This window comes from Chaetura pelagica, unplaced genomic scaffold, assembly GCF_000747805.2.
Source record: "Chaetura pelagica isolate M959 unplaced genomic scaffold, ChaPel_1.0 scaffold103, whole genome shotgun sequence".
NCBI classification, from domain to species: domain Eukaryota; kingdom Metazoa; phylum Chordata; class Aves; order Apodiformes; family Apodidae; genus Chaetura; species Chaetura pelagica.
The window spans coordinates 1,094,761-1,112,873 of record NW_009953004.1 but is presented as its reverse complement, the minus strand read 5'-3'; the positions used below and the strand labels follow the sequence as shown (position 1 = coordinate 1,112,873).

Below are 18,113 nucleotides of genomic sequence, written 5' to 3'. Positions count from 1 at the left end.
GACCCCATCGTCTGCAAGGATCCAAGTTCTAATGATTACCTGTCAAATGGCCCTAAGCATCATCATCACCAGAAAAAGCAGACGTAGCAGCTTCATGGCTGAAAATACTTCCAAAGGAACAGTAACTAACTGCAGTCATACCGATAAGGTAACACAACAGCAGAAGGGAAAATGGCATAAAATCGACTTTTTGAATATTAAGAGTTAATCCAATTAACCGAGTTAAAAAGAGAGTACTCATTAAAAAAGGAATTCAAACATATCAAAGCACTCCTTAGAAAAAAAAAAAAAAAAAGGTGTGAATATTGTATGAGCTCCAAGGTGCTTGAAGGATAATACAGCTACTTGTTTAAAAATTCAATTAACCTTATCTTTCTTTAACTTGATTTATTAATAATCCTACAGATAAATTGCCAGTTTTTAAAAAGTCATGTTATCTTTTGAATACATCCTGCATGACAAGCCTTAAAAACTACTTCAAATAAGCCTAACCCTCACTTTGTGTGTTTAAATTATTTAAAGTCAGAACAAAAAGCAGTTCAATGCATGATTTCTGTAAAATACAACGATCAACAGTCTTACCTACTGCTATTGCAAGGGAGGTATTGGGTACTCAAGTACCATAGGAAAAATATTTTATGTTTCCATTCACCACAGGAATGAGACATGAAAGCAGTTTTTAAGCAATCAATGTAGTGTAAAGTCATAGCCTACAACTTGCAGATTATTCTGCCTTACCTAAAATCAAATTTGCAGAATTTCCAAGCTTTGCTTCACATGGACACGAAGCACTAAGATGCTACTTTATATCAACTTGCTAACTCACCTAAATGTAGTGTCACACAACTCCAGTCTTCTTACAGATGTCAACATGATGAAAGTAGACAACAGAATTATCAGGAAATCTCAGCTAACAAATGAACTGCTTTTCTTGTGCAATTGAAAGAAAACACAGGAAAATGCACTTGCAAGCAAACCTTTAATTTTCATCAAACCATTTCCTTGTAAACACAGAAGATGAAAAATTCAACTATGATCCCTACTACTGAAAGACAAACAGGAAGTAGATCCTCCACTCAGTTCTTTTACAGATTGGTAGCTGTTAAATACAATCACCACATACTCATGCTTTCCAATACACAAATTACAGCTAAATGAAGAGGCAGTCTGCTTATTACTACATACAAATAACTGCTCAGTCACAAGCATCCAGAGACAACTGTTGTTTAACACTGGAAACATTTCAAGCACATATTTGGGATTATACACACAAGGGTGCCTATCCAATAAACAAAGCATGTAAACACTAACCAACCCGTTTCTGAAATGCAAATTGGACAAAGCATTATGATGCAAGACAAAGTGAACTTAACCCTATCAGTTATGCTGTAAAAAAATAAATAAATTAACCTTTAGGGCATGAAGCCATTTTAAAGGCAGGCACGTGCACTGCTAACCTGGATGTGTCCAGTTCAGTCAGTGCTGAATATTCATTATTCAATAGTATGTTTTATTTATGTACACTATTTAAGCACTGCCAGAACTATACTCAAGTTCATGTAGAAGTTTAAACCCTAAATGATCAAAATTCACTGATTTCTATTTTAAGATGTACTACTGACCTAGTGGGTGTACATTTTAAGGTAAATCTTTAAGCAAATGTTAAGTATTTTTCATTATCTGAATATCTAATTTCCAGCATTGTTCAGAGGAAGTGCAAGTCAATCATGGTCATCTACAACAGCTCTCTCATTTTGTAATTTTTCATAAAAACTAGGCTTATAAATACTTCAATAAATTTTATTGTATAAATGCTTTATGATTTATCATTACAAAACAAGTAATTTACAGCTCTCACACTAATTTTAATCCTATTAACCAGGATCAGTACAAACCTTTGGAACTATCAGTTAAACCTTCTTCCCTTAACGATCACCTAAACTTCTCAGCCACCATACTTTAAAAAGGTAACTACTGGCTTATTAAAGGCCCAAACCCTGCAACAAATCCAGGAAAACTAACAAGTCTGCTCCATTTATGATTATAAATTTTATTGGGAAATCCAGATTGAGTTTATATTGTGCTATTTGCCTGACTACAGTAAATTAAGTCACTAGTGAAAACGTGTGATCTATGAGACCTTATTAAAATAAAACCAACTTGAATGTAAAGTAGCTTCACATGGGGAACATCTACTGGATTATATTTCTTTCTAAATTATGGCATCAGTTTCAAAATTATACAAGAGATTTTTCATTATACAAATTTGAAGCTTAAGGAGAGCAGATTCAGGTTGGACATGAGGAAAAACTTATTTCCTGTGAGGTTGGTCAGATTGCTGGCACAGGTTGCCCAGGGAGGTTGTGGCTGCCCCATCTCTAGAGATCTTCAAGACCAGGCTGGATGGGGCCTTAAGCAACCTTCTCTAGCAGGAGATGTCCCTGCCCATGCAGGGGGGTTGGAACAGGATGATCTTTAAGGTCCGTTCCAACCCAAACCATTCTATGATTCTATGAAGTTAAACATGACATTTATTACATATTCTAAAGCTGCTCCAGAACTGTCAATATTATTGCATTTAAGTTCCATTCATAAACCACCCTGAAGGACAGACTGTGAAGCTCACCTTCAACTGTTTAGCTAGCACAGATCCAATGACTTTTAGTAGAACTGTACGTTGCACCAGAGGATCCTCCTCTGACTGGCAGGCAAACTTGCACACTTTTTCTTTCAGTTAGTTTCACCTTGTTGCCTGTTTAAGAGATGGAGGATTCCTTCCAAGATGGAAAACGAGACCAAATTCCTTCAACAAATAATGAATTCTATTTTAGCATTTAAATTAAATTGCCTTTTCCTGTGTTTTTTGTTCAGCTACAATAGCTGGATCTGGAGACCTATGATTATTTAGAAATGTCTCAGCTATCAGTGAAACTAGATGAAGAAAGATTATTCAAGCTAAGGGGAAAGTAAGGCAATTGCAGATAATACAGCTAGGGGTTTCTAAACCTCTCTTTCTTACCCTTCCTTTCCTACATCTTAGTTTAGGTCACCCTCCTCTTCTACTAAGAAAACAGTGCTAATTCATTCTTCATTATCTTCTTTCTTAACAGCAGTACTATCTGCACTGCTGCTCTCCTCAGCAGAGGGTTCAGGTTTTGTCTCTGGTGAATTACTGGATCCAGACTCTTCTGGTGCAATCTCATCTTCATCATAAATAATATCTTCTGGATTTGGTGCTGCTGGACAAAAATCCTCAGTAGGAAACATTGCTTGGAAAATAGTCTCAGCCTATTCAGAAAAAAAAAAAAAAAGCATAAAATAAACTTTACCTTGAAATGTAATACCTTGCAGCAGTATTTTACAGATATTGAAGATTAACCTCTGTTCTTTCAAATCACTGGTGATTTAATACTTTGACAGTGCTGTAAACACATGGGAAATCCATTCCTCCTTGCAGTCCTCAAAAAAGAAAAAGCAATCCATCCTTTGACATTGTTCTACTAGGACAGGCACAGCTGAGGGCTTTTTAATAAATGCTGGTCATTCTACATTGCACTGAGAGCAACAAAGCTGATTTTTTGCAAGCAAAATGATCTTTTCCACTATAAAAACATCCTCAGCTGCAGTCAAGTGCAAAGCATGGGAAAAATCTTGACTCTTCCCAGCAAGAAGAACCCATTTCACATGAAAAGTAAAACCAGAACATTGTTAATATCTACAGGGGATTCTTTCTTAAATTTAAAAACTACTAAAAATTTTCCATTTCTGTTTTTCTGAACAGCTCATAGCTCAACTGAGAACTATTCTCATCCAAGAGAATCTGATAGTTGAAAATGAGAGCATATTAGTATATGACACATTTCTAATTTATAAAAAAAAAGTCTATACTGTCAATGTATTACGTGCACAAAGTGCCTCCCTGAAAAGCAATTTTTATTTAGATAAAAATACAGCTATCCTTAAAATACAGCTCAAGGATTTAATTGACAATGCCAATTAGTCTTTGTGCCATCAAGGTTTAGAAGGTAAGTACACAGAAAAAGTCAAGTTTTTTGACCATTGCAGAGAAAAGTGTTCTTGAGAACATCAGAGCAGTTGTTATTATAACACAGAAAATACCACTAAAAAATCTGGGAGAAAAAGAACCAAAATAACACAACTGTAGAGTTCTTGAGACAATTCATAAAAACAAAGGAGGCCAGAACACACAAGAATGCAAGGAACTTTCTTGACTAGTGTTAAACAGTCTTACATGCTCTTGTGCAAATAACCTATTTATAAGCTTATCTTAAAAAAAACCAAAACATTTATTTCCTGAATTAACAAGCACATCACATTTCCATAAAGGTCTTCTTTTCCAAGACAAATAGAGACAACTGATGCAGTTTCTAAAAGGGTAACTTGCCTGTTGATTTTGTCTATTTAGTAAACTATGCCCTAAAGATGACCTGTGATGAGAGCTCCCCCACAGGCCGGAAGACACTTAATCTTGAGGTTCCTGCTGCTACCAGACACTGCACTGAGCAAGCTGACAGTAGGGTCAGTTAATGCCAGCTGCAGAGGCTGATTGCATGATGTGGATTCCTGGACGAGAGGGAATTGTTTTCAGATTAATACATCATTGAGCATGGAGCAAACAGCTTTCTGTGATAAACTTCACTGCCCACCAGCAGTGGATTTGTATCACCAGCACGTGGATGGAGGACTCCATTATTAACTGCTTAAATGACCCTGTCTACTCTGAGTTCAATTTAATTTTTCATTCTGCTCCCTAAATTTCACTCTTCCAAACCCATTTACAACTGTTTAAAACTATTTGTATTAGCATATGAAAAAATATACAAAGAAATTACTACTTTCTACTTCAAAAACAAGGCTCTGTAATTTGAAAACCTTGCCTAGGAAGTCTAGGGCAAGGGGGTATAAACATCCCACAGAAAGTTTACAAAACAAAGTTCTCTAAGTCTTTCAAGTATTTCAAGTCTGCATTTGTCCTTGAAACATTAAAATTATACTTTAGTATAGTTAGTTATTAGTTTACCAAATACCCACTTTGTCAAAATATTATGGTGTTGAACATGGCAAAAAATTCTCAGTATGTTATGTAGGACATCATGACACTGGTTATTACTGAACACTTTAGTGGCATAGAGTGCTTTCAGGTCTACCCATTTTTAAGCTAAACATATCCAGCTGAAGTCATGCAGAATAACTAATAACAGTTTAATACTTACTCTAACTATTTAAGTTAGTATATAGTTCCTTCAATATTTAGTAATTAAGTTTTCAAGTGTCTATGTTTGAATTAAGCATTAAGACACAAGCATGTAAAGCACTTGGATACTCCAACTACTGTTTGAAGTTGAATAATTTATCCCAGCTGTGCACCTTGATAGCATGTAGACAAGCTCTGTACGTTTTCACAGCAACTTTCACAGAGAACACTACCAGACTAATAGTAGTTAGAAATATGACACACTTGCATAACTCTGAAATCCTTCCAGATAAAGAAAAAATGGAAAGAGGTTAAGGGACAAATACTGGCATGACAAATGTAATGCTTCCTCTTACGAACATGAAGATGCCTCACAAATCTTAAGAACTTCAGGGCACATCCTACTTTAGAACATGGTAATTCATGTCAGGTTGTAGCAGTGGAAAAATAGAAAACTGGAAGCTTGACCTGATCCATACATACAGAATGTGAAGGAATCAAAACTGGCACTTTACATTTCATTTAGCCTACCCTCAGGGCAAGTAAATGCAGACATCAAAATTAATTCAATGTATACTAGGAATTTAACATGAAATTTAAATAAAACAAGAAGGAAGTAATTTGTATACTGAGCTGTAGATGGATAATAGTTGTAAAAGTTGTGATGGCTTGCCATCTAAATAACATATCATCAACACAATAGAACAGGACGAGTTATAAAAGTTAGTAATTCTAATGGTGATGAACATATAAATAATGGGAAGTATCATTAAAACAGTAAATACAGAATTATGAGAGAAATTAGATTCACTTTCCCAACCTATCTCCAAGACTAACACACACAGTGGTTTTGTGGTTTTTTTAGTACTCTCATCCATGTGTTTCTAATTATGTCATGCTGGGAGATTTGCACCCCATTGGTAGGAAGAGGAATGTGATTTGAGGGTAGAAGGCACATACATGTATATCTTTCCCTCCTCCATTTGCCTAGAAGGTACCTGCATGCTAGATGGGAAGGGGGTATTCTAACTGTGAGTTCTGCTTTATCTTCAGCCTGTTCTTCACTTTGTTCTCACATACACTCCTCACTTTTCAGTTTCCTTTATGATTTTAGATTATAAACATATCCACACTAAAATATTATTCATTCTAACTATTTAGAACATGTTTTAAAAAAGAAAAAAGAAAAAAAGGACTAGCTTCTATCTACTCTAGGTTCCTGATTCTCCTCTGAGATCTGCTTGTCTAACATCTCACTGACGGTCAACACCTTTAACACAAGAGCACCTAGAATATCTGAACACAGCTTGATCTGCAGGGCCATTATTAATTTGGTAAGAAGAAGAGCCCTTAAGGTAAAACAATGTGAGAAAAGATGATTATCACAATTAAAAATAGCCTGGGTTTAGAATTATTTAAGCAGCTTTTAAATTGGATTGTTTTAAATAACAGTTTAAAAAAATCTCATTTAGAAAGAACTCATTTGCAATTTAAAACTGCTACCATAATATTTGTTGGTTTTGGTTTTTTTTCTCTTTCCTGTTCTTTATCCTCTTTGGAGGCAAATTACTGCCTTGCAAAGCAAAATGAAGGGTACTACTAGCCCTTAATTATACTATTCTGACCCTACAGTTCAGGCTATGCCAGCCTTTCCATTTTAAAATCCTATTTAAAGGAGTTTATGACTTAGTAATAAAAAAATCCCACAACTGGGTAGAAGATGCCATGCACTTTCTCTGAACATGGCCATTAAAAAAACAGCTTTAAAAATGACTAGTGCCAGTTAATCCTACAATGACATGAAAGTGTTCCCACATTAGCTCTGAAAGCACCCTGACACCACAGTGCCTGCAGTGAGAGATCTGCCTGGGAATTTATACCTTCCTTATCAAGGTGGATATCAGAGTGGAACAGCAAAGGAGAAGCATTCTTGGAGCTGTCTTTTGTTTAATGAGATGTTACCTATGGATCTGTGTGAACTTCTTGTCTTCTGCTCAGCCATAGTGGGGCAGACACAAGGTATGATACCAAGTTCTTGGTGAATTTCTAAGTACCTACCCTTGAAGATCTGGTCTTGGGTTTGCCCATTCCTAAAAGAGAAAGTGGCTATTTCACTGCTTCTCTTTTGTTTAGGGAGCTTTTGCTCTTCACCTCCAATTTCAAAGCACTAGTAGTTTTGTCTTAAATGGAGTACAGGTTTGGTAAGCCTACTGCTAGGCAACTTGCAAAGGGTTCTCAGTTCAGGATTCCAATTAGCAGGAACTAGATATGTAGACACCCAAACACTGAGAACTAAAAATCTGAACTGAATGTGATTTGGTGCCAAAAACGATCTCGAGGTGATGAGCAAAGTAAACTGACTCAGACAGCTTAGAGTACCAGATTAGTAATTATGCTGGGGTTTTTCCCAAATAGGTTCCACCTTTGAGACTGTGTCCTCCAGGAGTTATACTACGATGATGTTCCTTCCAACCTGAACTGTAGACAGGCTTTTCTGACCTTTGATTGGTACAGCTTTACTACTATACTCCTCTTTAAGCTCAGAGGCAAAAGACTACACGTTTTGGGGAGTTCCCATCTATTTTTCTGAATTATTTGTTCAGTTTTTCCTTTCCACAGCATAAGAGCAAGTAAACATTCTACCAAGATCATCACTGTCAGATACTGGTGCCTTCTACATTCCCTTTGCCTGTTCAGATTAACTATCTGCTACTCCTAATGCTACTGTATCAACTGACCTTTTCTCAAGTTTCCTTTACTCTCAATCCCACTGACATTCTCTCTGCTCATTAGGTAAGATTTTTGTGTGTCTAGCTGTAAAGCTTAATGGCTGTATTAATACTGATTACATAGCATAAAGGAGAATAATCCAGAAAAGAGTAGATCTTATTTGACATCCTCAGGTCTTAAAAGTTTTGCAAGCAAACACCCGATCTGCCCAACCTGTTTGACAGCACAGTCATTTCCTAAAGCAGAGTCTGGTCCAGAACAGACATAAACATTGGAGGGCAAGCCATCATATGCACTTCTGTCAATTCCTGAGGAATCTCTCATGTTGAAATACACTGCCCAGAGGACTCTAGGCTTCTCTGCTTCTTCATTTTCAGTCTCTGAAAAGAAAAAGAAAGTGTTGCCAGTAATCAATCTTCACATGTAATAAGGGAAAAATGTATTCTACCATACTAAAATTAAATTTATTAACATGGAATTACTGTCATAAAGTAATTTTGCTTCATTAACGAGGCACCTAATTTTAATTTCCATTATTTTCTGAAGTACTTTCGTTGTACTTTTTCTTTACAGCCACGTGCCTGTAAACTGTACTGATTCTATACACATTATGCCACATAAAAACCAATTATCACCTAAAAGCATGCTAGCAAGAAGACTGCTCTAAATTTAACACTTTTCCACATCATGTAATCTGGTTTACTCTAGATAAAACTCCATGAGGATAAGACTGTCTGAATGCATCCTCCACAGGTTGTGCCAACTTGAAGCTATTTCATCCCATATGCAAAGATATTTTTGATATTTTATCAGAAACTACAACTTGCTTGTTCATCATCTCTGTTTGTTTTTGGTTTTTTGGGGGTTTTTTTGCAGTTACTTTACACATTGATATAACCTCTCTACATACAGGCAGAAAAACCTCTGGGAAGATGAAGGTCACTTTTTAACAGTACAGAATGCAATGGAGGAATAGACAACATAGGTTCTTAGCTTAACAGACACTATTTGTTTGGCGTATTTGCTGCTCCCCTTTTGGTTTTTTACCTCCCCTGAAATAAATGGAGCTTGTAAAAGACCTTGTGAGATTTACTTATTTCCAAGGAAGAAACTTCTAGGTAACAATGGCATTCAAAACAGTATTTTAAAGCAGTTGAATTAGAAAAAATAGAGAGATAAATCTGTGCTATTCCTTCAGTATCTTTTTATAACTGTCAAATACTTTAAAAAAATAGGAGCTAACCATACTGAACAGTTTGAAATATAAATTAAATTCATCAGCCTGTGAAAGTCTGAGCCTTAATACAGGGCAAGATGCTCTTTAATATATTTAAAAGTTCACATTGCTCATAAAAGTTACTTCTTCCTCATTTAGGCAGGAAAATGAATGGAGTCCTCTTCTCCAGGTGACTTTGCCTCTTTGACCTGCCATGGCCCAGTGCTCACTTTATCTGGTGATTCATTTTCAATAACTCCAACAGTATTTGTTCTGACATTTTAATTAAAATACGACCACTACCTCATCCTGATGATAAAAAGGCTTATGTGTCAGTGAAAACTAGCTTTTCAGTGCCTCAGTGCACCTGAGGACCCCTATGATCACAGAGTTTCTACAGAAGAATTTCAGGCAGGTTCTAAACAATATATCATTTCAAAATTGGATCACTTTAAACATTAAGATTAATGCTAACCCCCCTGAATGATTAGAAGACACTAGACTGCAAGCTAATCTTTTCTTCACCAATTGAGTCTCTAGAACACATGGCACTGTCTTCAAAATTTAAGATATATGTTAAATATTAGAAGCTGGAAATTACTGGGCTTTAACAAATAAATATCAACACAAAAAGTATTTGCAGCTCTCCAATCTAATAAAGTTTTCTGTTTACAAACCCTAGTTATATTCTACATAGTTGTTTTGTAAACAATAATCTTCTAGTACAAACCTAGCAAAAAATTTACATCTCTGGGACATTAAAATAATTGCCTTTCCTATAAGCAAAAAAAGAAAGAAAATGCATATTTTTAAAATACTCTAGTTCCTATTAAAAGCATTTTGTTGCCTAACAGAAACAGTAAGATACTTGATTTTTCATTGAAAGGTAGAGGAAAAAAAATGGAAAAGAACACAGAAGAACAAAGTTGTAAAAAGTTGAACTCAGTCATTCATGAAATACTGCTCTTGGTTATAGAGTGCTGAGAGGAAATAATAGAAAGATTGGCCACATAAAGTACTGCATTTTTTTAAAAAACAGGAGAAAATTTTACCTGAACTCACAAAGTTACGTATGAAGCCTAACAGTAAATATTATAAGCAAACCCATTATAAATATTTTAAAATACATTCACAGCTTACTAACTTGTGCATATACGAACATTAACACTTCCACTGACAGCCAAGTATGGTTTTCTCATAGGAAAACTATGATTGATTGTATTTAAGTAAAAGCAGACCATATGCAAAACCACTTTGCCAGGGTTAGAACACAGCAATGTTTTCCACGTGCACACTACCCATTCTATGAGCATCTACCAAAAACAGGATTAAATTCAGGATCTTGGGATTAAATTTCAAAGATTTCTGTAGAACTAGTTCCAAGTATCTCAGGAACAATTTCTCTCTGGGCAACAATTGCTTTGTCAACAGCTACTTTCTTCTGGGACTGTGAAATTGTCCATCTCGAGGTCAAGGTTCATGAAACTAGCTGGTAGGGTTTCCTTTCATTTAGGCCCAAAGAGTCATTTTTGGAAATCTATCTTCCTGATAACATTGCAGTGTGAAAAATTTTATACTTCCACTGTTTAAAGCAGAATCCAGAGAATTTCAACTAAAAACAGCAAACAAGGAAGCACTCGAAGAAGACAACAGAAGGATGAGCAACGGTCTTAGAATAACAGGAGGCAAAAGAAAAATAAAAAGCTTATAGCACTGATGACATCTGGCAGATGGAGGAGAAAAGCAGATCACTAACTTGTGGGATTTTGAGATCTTTTGTTAGGCATACACAAGTGACAGAAATCACTAAAAACCAAGATAGTTTAAAAAAAACAAACCACAGTTTCACAAATACTTCATTTCACTATAGCACCTCTGAAAGAAATGCTGGGGAAATGTTCATATGGTTCCATGAAAAAGAAAGTGTGAAAATTCAAACAGACCTTAGACACTGATAGCCATTGCCCTTGTATACCAACGTTAAACCACAGCTGAAGAAGACTTGGAACATTAGAACATGAAATGCAAAAAAACCATCATATCTAATCAATCTCACTCTCAAAACAGACTCCTCCACCTTGAAAAGCTGATTTCTAATCAGCAGCTCACCATATGTTGGCTCTGATGACAGATTCAGATTTTCACTAACGGGTACTTTATTTTCAAGGGTAAATTATATTTCTGCAAAATTAGAAGTAATACTTATTTTTACCTTTTCCTGTATTTAGACTGAATAACTTCTGCACAACAGGCTCTAAATCTTCCCTAGCAGTTGCAGTTGAAGGACAGGTTAAATGGACTAAATCTGTTAAAAGAGAACACAAACTAATTACAATTACCAATACACAGATACATAGGTATCATTTACAATTTTTTAGAAGGCACAGCAGGCTTTTAGAAATCACTGCTCTTGATACAAATAAGTTCCTTTGATCCAGAGAGGTACTGTGTTATGGAATTACAGTGCATATACACCACAGAGAGAAATTTGTAATTATTTCTCTCTTCCATATATGTTGGTAGAATGGAAGCAGAACATCACTTTGTGAAAAGGTGTTTACTGATACCAGGAACAGCAGCAACAAAAATCTGGTCAACACATCATACTTGCATTCATGACCTCTAGAAACCCCAAGAATATTATCAGTGTTGACAGTCCAATAGTTAAAAAATGTACTAAACCCACAAACATCACTACTTTCATCAACACTCTCTCCTAAATGCTGAATTGGGACTGAGTGAGCATTTGGAAATTTAGCCACTCACAGTTTAAGTCTGGCTGTACAGGAGTAAGTAGGAAGTACTTCATCCACTGAAGTAAAAAGCTGGAGCAAGACTTCAGTTTATTTTATTATACTAAACAGTAAATAGATGCTGAAGTGAATAGATGCATGTTTGAAATTACAGCTCAAAAGGGCCAGGAATTAACAATTTCTCTCCAGCTGTACACAGTGAAGAACACCAGGAACACTCCTGTTTTGACAAACTAGAGAGACTTTGAAGATAAAATCTGCTGAATTATCAGAGAACTGTTTTGCAATGTAAATTATGACAGCACAATTCCTTGGTACAACATAACATACAAGCTCTACAACATTTTATTCATCCCCCTTTTATAGGATGAGAGAAAAAACAGTTTTATGTTTGGGTAAGGGTTATGTTTAGGCAAGGTGGGCCAGTAAGGATTTATGGTAATTTGTAAACCTGATTTCAAATACTTGATTTCCAGAGGTGCTCTGTACACATCAGAAAGCAATCAGAGTACAGCAAACCCATGCTGGAAAAAGATGGCATGAGAAGATTTTGGACCACAGGAACACATTTGTGGAACTGTATAATTAATCAGAATTCCCCTTATAGCATGGGCAAAGCAATGCCACTAAATCCCATTTTGTATTTGTGAAAATTCACAAGTCTGCTTGAATAATGCAGATTTGATATTTAGGTTTCTTGCTCATGTACTTGTTTTCCTGAAAATAAAGGTGCTAAACAGATTTCTCATGGAACATTCTATTCCTTTACCTTTTCCGTTTTGCAAACACTAAGTTGCTGACTCCTTAGAAAAGATAATCACTTGAAGCAGCTCTTGTCCTCTTTTCTGTCCCATTGGTCTCTATTCAGACACAGAGCCAGCATCTCTGCTGCCTTATCCCACCTGACTTTACATCCATTCATTCAGATCTTTAAAGCTTTTTATAAAACCACCTTAACAGACTCATTTGATACTGAATGGTTGCCTGGAAACTTACCAGCTGAGAAGTAAGTATCTGTCAAGAGAATCATGAAGGAGTTTAACAGATCTTTGTACAAAGAACTGATTAATTTCATAGCAATATATAGCCATGGCATTACTTTAAATCCAAAGGATTTTTTCTCTTTTCATTCTCAAGTCTGGCTATATTGGTGTCATTATTTACAAGTACATCATACACATCTTGAATTAACTTCCTGGCCACAATAATGCCACAGCAAGTTTGACTTTGACTCCAGGAGGACTAGAAAATTAACTCTTCAGCCTTCTCTTCCTTCAAATTGCACACACAGGGATTATATTCAAACATTAATACTATTTTTTTTAATTTAAGCACAACAAAACCTTCTGTCTAAAAGGAATGCATACTAAAAAAGTAAATTAAAACAGAAGACTTTCATTATCACCACCCTGTAACCTTAACTAAATGTTTACAACCCCAAACATAATACAATCTATTCTTTCCTCAAAAACAATAACCCAGCTATAAGTCACTAAAGTTCACATAATTTACTTTCTGTAAAATCATCTTTATTATCTTTAAGGTTATGGCTATGAGTCACAGTAATCAGTATATATTTTGATTATATTTGATTTACTCGGGTATAACTGCATTAGTTACAGTGGTTGCCAACATTTGTCTTCAAGTAATTCTGCTAGTAGGAAGAACGATGAGTTTAGTCCATGATTTCATCATTACAGTCTCAATTTTTAGGGCAAGTGAAGGAGTTTGGTTCCACTCAACTGGCAATACAGATGATGTGCCTGTCATTTATGCAGTGTGATCAAAGAGTAGATGTATTTGTATACTTATCTTAAATAATTGTTTGAAGGAGAAATCAATCAGGTTAAAATCCATTTACAGGTAATGATGTAAAAGTTTTTCAAAAATTATGAAATATGTCCCATAACTAGAACTCAGCTATATCTAAAACACCTCTGTTATTTCAATACATGAAGACAAATTTCATTAAGGAACTATTATTAACTAATAACAAACCACCAGGAAGTTTCATGTGTTTTAGAATTTTTTTTTTAATCTACTGCAGGAAAAATCTATTGTTGTGTAAGTGAAACTAAGTCTGTTAACCTGTTAATTATTCAGTATATGCTGATTAAGAAAAAAAGCAGAAACTGCAGCAGAAACAGGAACATATGCTCCAAAAGACTTTGTTATAAGTAATACTGAAATGTGCTTGATGCTTGTACTGAGAACCTATACTTATCAAAACAAAAACTTCTCACAGGGCCACAGAGTCCTATGGCATAAAGATTCTCCTTAATTTTAAAGGTGGTCTGAAAGGGAAAAAATACTTGCATCTATGTTAAGTAAGATCCCACCTTTTTGCTTACAGCTTTTTTCAGGGTCTTGGCCCTTTAATTACAGCGGTAAGAGAAATTCTTGGCAGAAAAATTGGAAAATAAAACATTTCTAGGTTAAAAAAAACCCAAAAGCTTAGTGTTTTGACTTGAGGACTGCAACATCTTAGCTAGGCACAGTGGAGAAGAAACAGCTTGCTAGAGCTCTCTAACTTTACCTACCACTCTACCTTCAGTTGCAAATCTTGCAAAATAATAAAAACGTAGAATTCTAAATAATTTTTTTAACTGCGAAAAAAATACAGGAATCTTAACAAAAAGCTTTGTTGTGCTATTTTATAATTACTGTCCAGTAATCAGAATATTGTCCCAGTACTAATAAGACTACAACTATCCAGCTTATTAGCCACGTAAGTGTTAAAAGGAGCATTTAATGCTTGATCTCTTTGGAAATAAAGAACAATGCATTTGATTACCACGAAAATCGTAACAAAATTGTAAATAAATAATGATCGCGTGTAAATTTACCAAAAAAAAACCCCCAAAGGCAATGAGAATCCTGTAGTGTGAATTCTAAGCCATATGAAACAGGACACAACTGCGACAGAATTAAGACAATGGACTATTGCTCTTGTCTGCTGATAGAAGTAACCCAGAACACTTTTCTCAGCTAGCAGCCAGGTCACTGTGCAACAGAGGAACGATATACACACATATTTGATATTTTGTTTTAGAGTAAAAGGAAAAAGTTAGTTAAGGTTACATAGACACAGTACTTACAGGTTTCCTTCATGCAGGTCATGGTTGAGGAACACAACTCAATGACACAAACTGCTGGTTTCCCAGGTTCCACTGGAGGCACCGTCAAAACAGAAACCTGTCAGGCAGGAGGAGCAACTCATGTTAAAGCAGAGGAAGATGAGGCAAGCAACACAATTTACACAGCTTTGTTTTCTGGTTTATTAGTAAAAAATTGTGCACTGGATCCTGCAGAATTTGAGGATGAAGGAGTTTTCTACCCCAGTCAGTAAGGCTGCCTTTGCTAGCAATGTCTGCAGTAGAAAGAAAACCTCCTACCATTGCCCTTCCCAGCAGGATGACACTTTAGAATCTCTGTCAAGTGACTGCAAAATCGTTTTTGAACACTGGACAGAGCACAGTTAGGAGAGAATGACTAGAGAACTTTTATGCAGGTCTGTTAGTAGCAAGATTGAGCAAGAACAGACTTCTCTGTCATGTATGTTCTTATTTTGTAGATCTCATTTAGCACTAAAGAGTACAGGAAGGGAACAGAAGAAACACTTAACTCATTAATATCCTTTAACATTAAGGTCTGCAAAGAATGACAAAGTAGAAACATTTAAAGGGTATAAAAGTGTACAATAAGAACTTTAAACAGTAAAAGGGAATGTTATAAAAAAAACCTTAAGAACTTTGTTCAAAGTTTAGACAAGATGATTAACCGCTAACAGAACACGAAATGTCCGTTTATTTCAAGGCAAGCAAAATGAACTACCTTAAAGACAGCAGTTGAGAAACTTAATTAACATTGTGCCAACCAAACAGGGAAACTCAAGCTAGCTTTACAGAGATTAATGATTTAATTATCATTAGAGAGAGCCAACTAAAAAGCTGGATTCAAGTAGAAACAAGAGCATTAATTCATTCCTACCAACAACTAAATACTAATACAAACAATTCAAAAAGAGGTAAGTGATACAAAATTATATTTACCTGCTGCTCTGAATCTGTGTTTAGGACAGACTGATCTGTAATGAGCACTGCTCTAGAGATCTCTCTGCAATTAAATAAAACAATTATGGCATTTCACAAAAACGTAAAATACAGCAGTTTGGATTCATAGTTTTGCCAACACCAGTACAAACAAAACACCATGGGCGAGCTATTTAAACATCTAGTCTTTATTAATATGATTGCTAGTGGGATATTTCACCTGTTGCTGATCAAGAACATTCATGTAGTATTTTCAATAACAGAACAGATTAATAAACTTGTCAGTGCCATTATAGAAAACAGCTTGAATACAATTGAAAAAGATTTCAAAAATATTCTGTTTGTTTGATCACGATGAGTAGCAGCATGTTACAGGGCATTTTCCTTTCCAAACAGCACAGGACACAGAGGAGATACACTAGGGTGGAATTAATGGAGTTTGTAAGCCCCATCGCCTGTAAATATTTTTGCACTGCACCTACTGCTACAATTTTGCTACTACTTCATCTGCAATATTTAGAAGAAAAAGCCAGAACACACTGAGTGCTTTTGTCAAGAACAACAAATAATAGAGAAAACACTGACTTTTAATACTCCTCAAAAATTTTAAGCAAGAACGGAAACAGGCACCTCCACCTTCACTTTTTAACAATTCCCTAATGCACTTTGTGCTATTGGATTTTCTAAAAGGAAAAGAGAGATATGATTTAGAGAACAACTTAAGAAAAGATAAATAGAAAGAGTATACAGTATGCAAAGGAAAAGAGAGATATGATTTAGAGAACAATTTAAGATAAATAGAAAGAGTATACAGTATGTTCTCAAGTATATGGAAAAAGAGAAAAACTATGCACAGAACTAAACTGTACTGCAAAGATAAAACAGGAGACACTAATCTCTTAATTTGCAGGGTATTTTATGCATTATTATTTATAGAAATGTACTAAGTTTACTGTTTTACTACAAACCTGTAACACACATTTGTGCAGATGCTCTCTGGAAGGTAACTATCTTCCACAATGAAGTACTTAGCACTTATTCTTTGTCCAAAATGATCCACAATAGCTTTGCATCTGTTAAAAAAAATATTAAAAAAACAGAAACATATCTAAGGTAACAAAATCATGCATATGCTTTCAAAATTGCGTTATATAGCACATAGTTTATATCTTTCTAATAAGTTAGCTACACATTTTTTTACTATGTGAACATGTAAAACAACTCAACTGAAAGTGATAACTAAATCTTAAAAGAGTTTTAAATTCTACTAGAATTTACAATTTTTTACATGCAATGCCATAATAGATAATGATCTCAAAACACTAATAAATGAGTCACTATATAAGGAAAACTAAATACAAGCTATTAACCCTGGCATATGCTTGTACAGGCAAATGGCACAGGTTACTTCATGATACATGGAAAAGTAACACTGTGAATCATTATGTAGGTGTTACCCTCTCGAGGTGTTATCAAAAGAAACAACAGGTTGCCAAAGAGATCCCCCACAGATTTAAATGTGTTCTATCATAGCCAAACATTATTTCTGCACATCGGTAAATACCTGACATACAAGTCAACAGCACTTCTATAACTTCAAGTTATTCATGAGCTTCTGTGGTCAAAACTATCTATAGAACTAGAGATGATGAGACCCAAACCTAAATAAATAATAGCAAAGAGTTGCTACCAGCTTTAGCAGACCAGTTGCTCCTGTAGTCTGAAACAAGATTTGGAAGAGGCTGCACACCACAGTTACTTAGAAACTTAAGAGGTCAATGACAAGCATGTTTTTATAACACAAACTTTTAATGTTGATTTCAGAGGAACCTGGAGACTACAAATATATACACATTTTCAAATTCAAGTCATACCTTGAAAACAATGATTAAAAGGAAAGTCTAATGATAGTCTAATAGCACATGCAGTCATCTTCATATAGTCTCAATCACATTCTACTCAATATGTTTCACTCACAACTTAAAACTCACAAGCTTTTGCTTCTTGTTAACCTAACTGATTTCATTCTTCAGCACTCATTTGAATACTGCAAATAAACAAGCAAGGCAAGCTGCTACAGTTCATTTCTAATTATAACCTTTCCTATTGTTTATCAAACTATTTCCCCTACCACCCCCCTAAACATT

The 18,113-nt window shown here is 35.3% G+C and overlaps 1 protein-coding gene across 1 annotated transcript in view; it reads right to left on the bottom strand.

Annotated features, from left to right (window-relative positions):
- Positions 1-3,081: 3,081 nt before the first annotated feature.
- CHM (choroideremia (Rab escort protein 1)) overlaps positions 3,082-18,113 on the bottom strand; it is a 63,024-nt gene continuing 47,992 nt past the window's right edge. The window contains exons 10-15 of the mRNA XM_009996603.1: positions 16,935-17,039; positions 15,967-16,030; positions 15,013-15,109; positions 11,374-11,466; positions 8,159-8,325; positions 3,082-3,288 (exon numbers count right to left, since the gene is read on the bottom strand). Of these exons, the coding sequence (XP_009994905.1) occupies positions 3,082-3,288; positions 8,159-8,325; positions 11,374-11,466; positions 15,013-15,109; positions 15,967-16,030; positions 16,935-17,039 (733 nt within the window). The remainder of the gene's footprint in view (positions 3,289-8,158; positions 8,326-11,373; positions 11,467-15,012; positions 15,110-15,966; positions 16,031-16,934; positions 17,040-18,113) is intronic.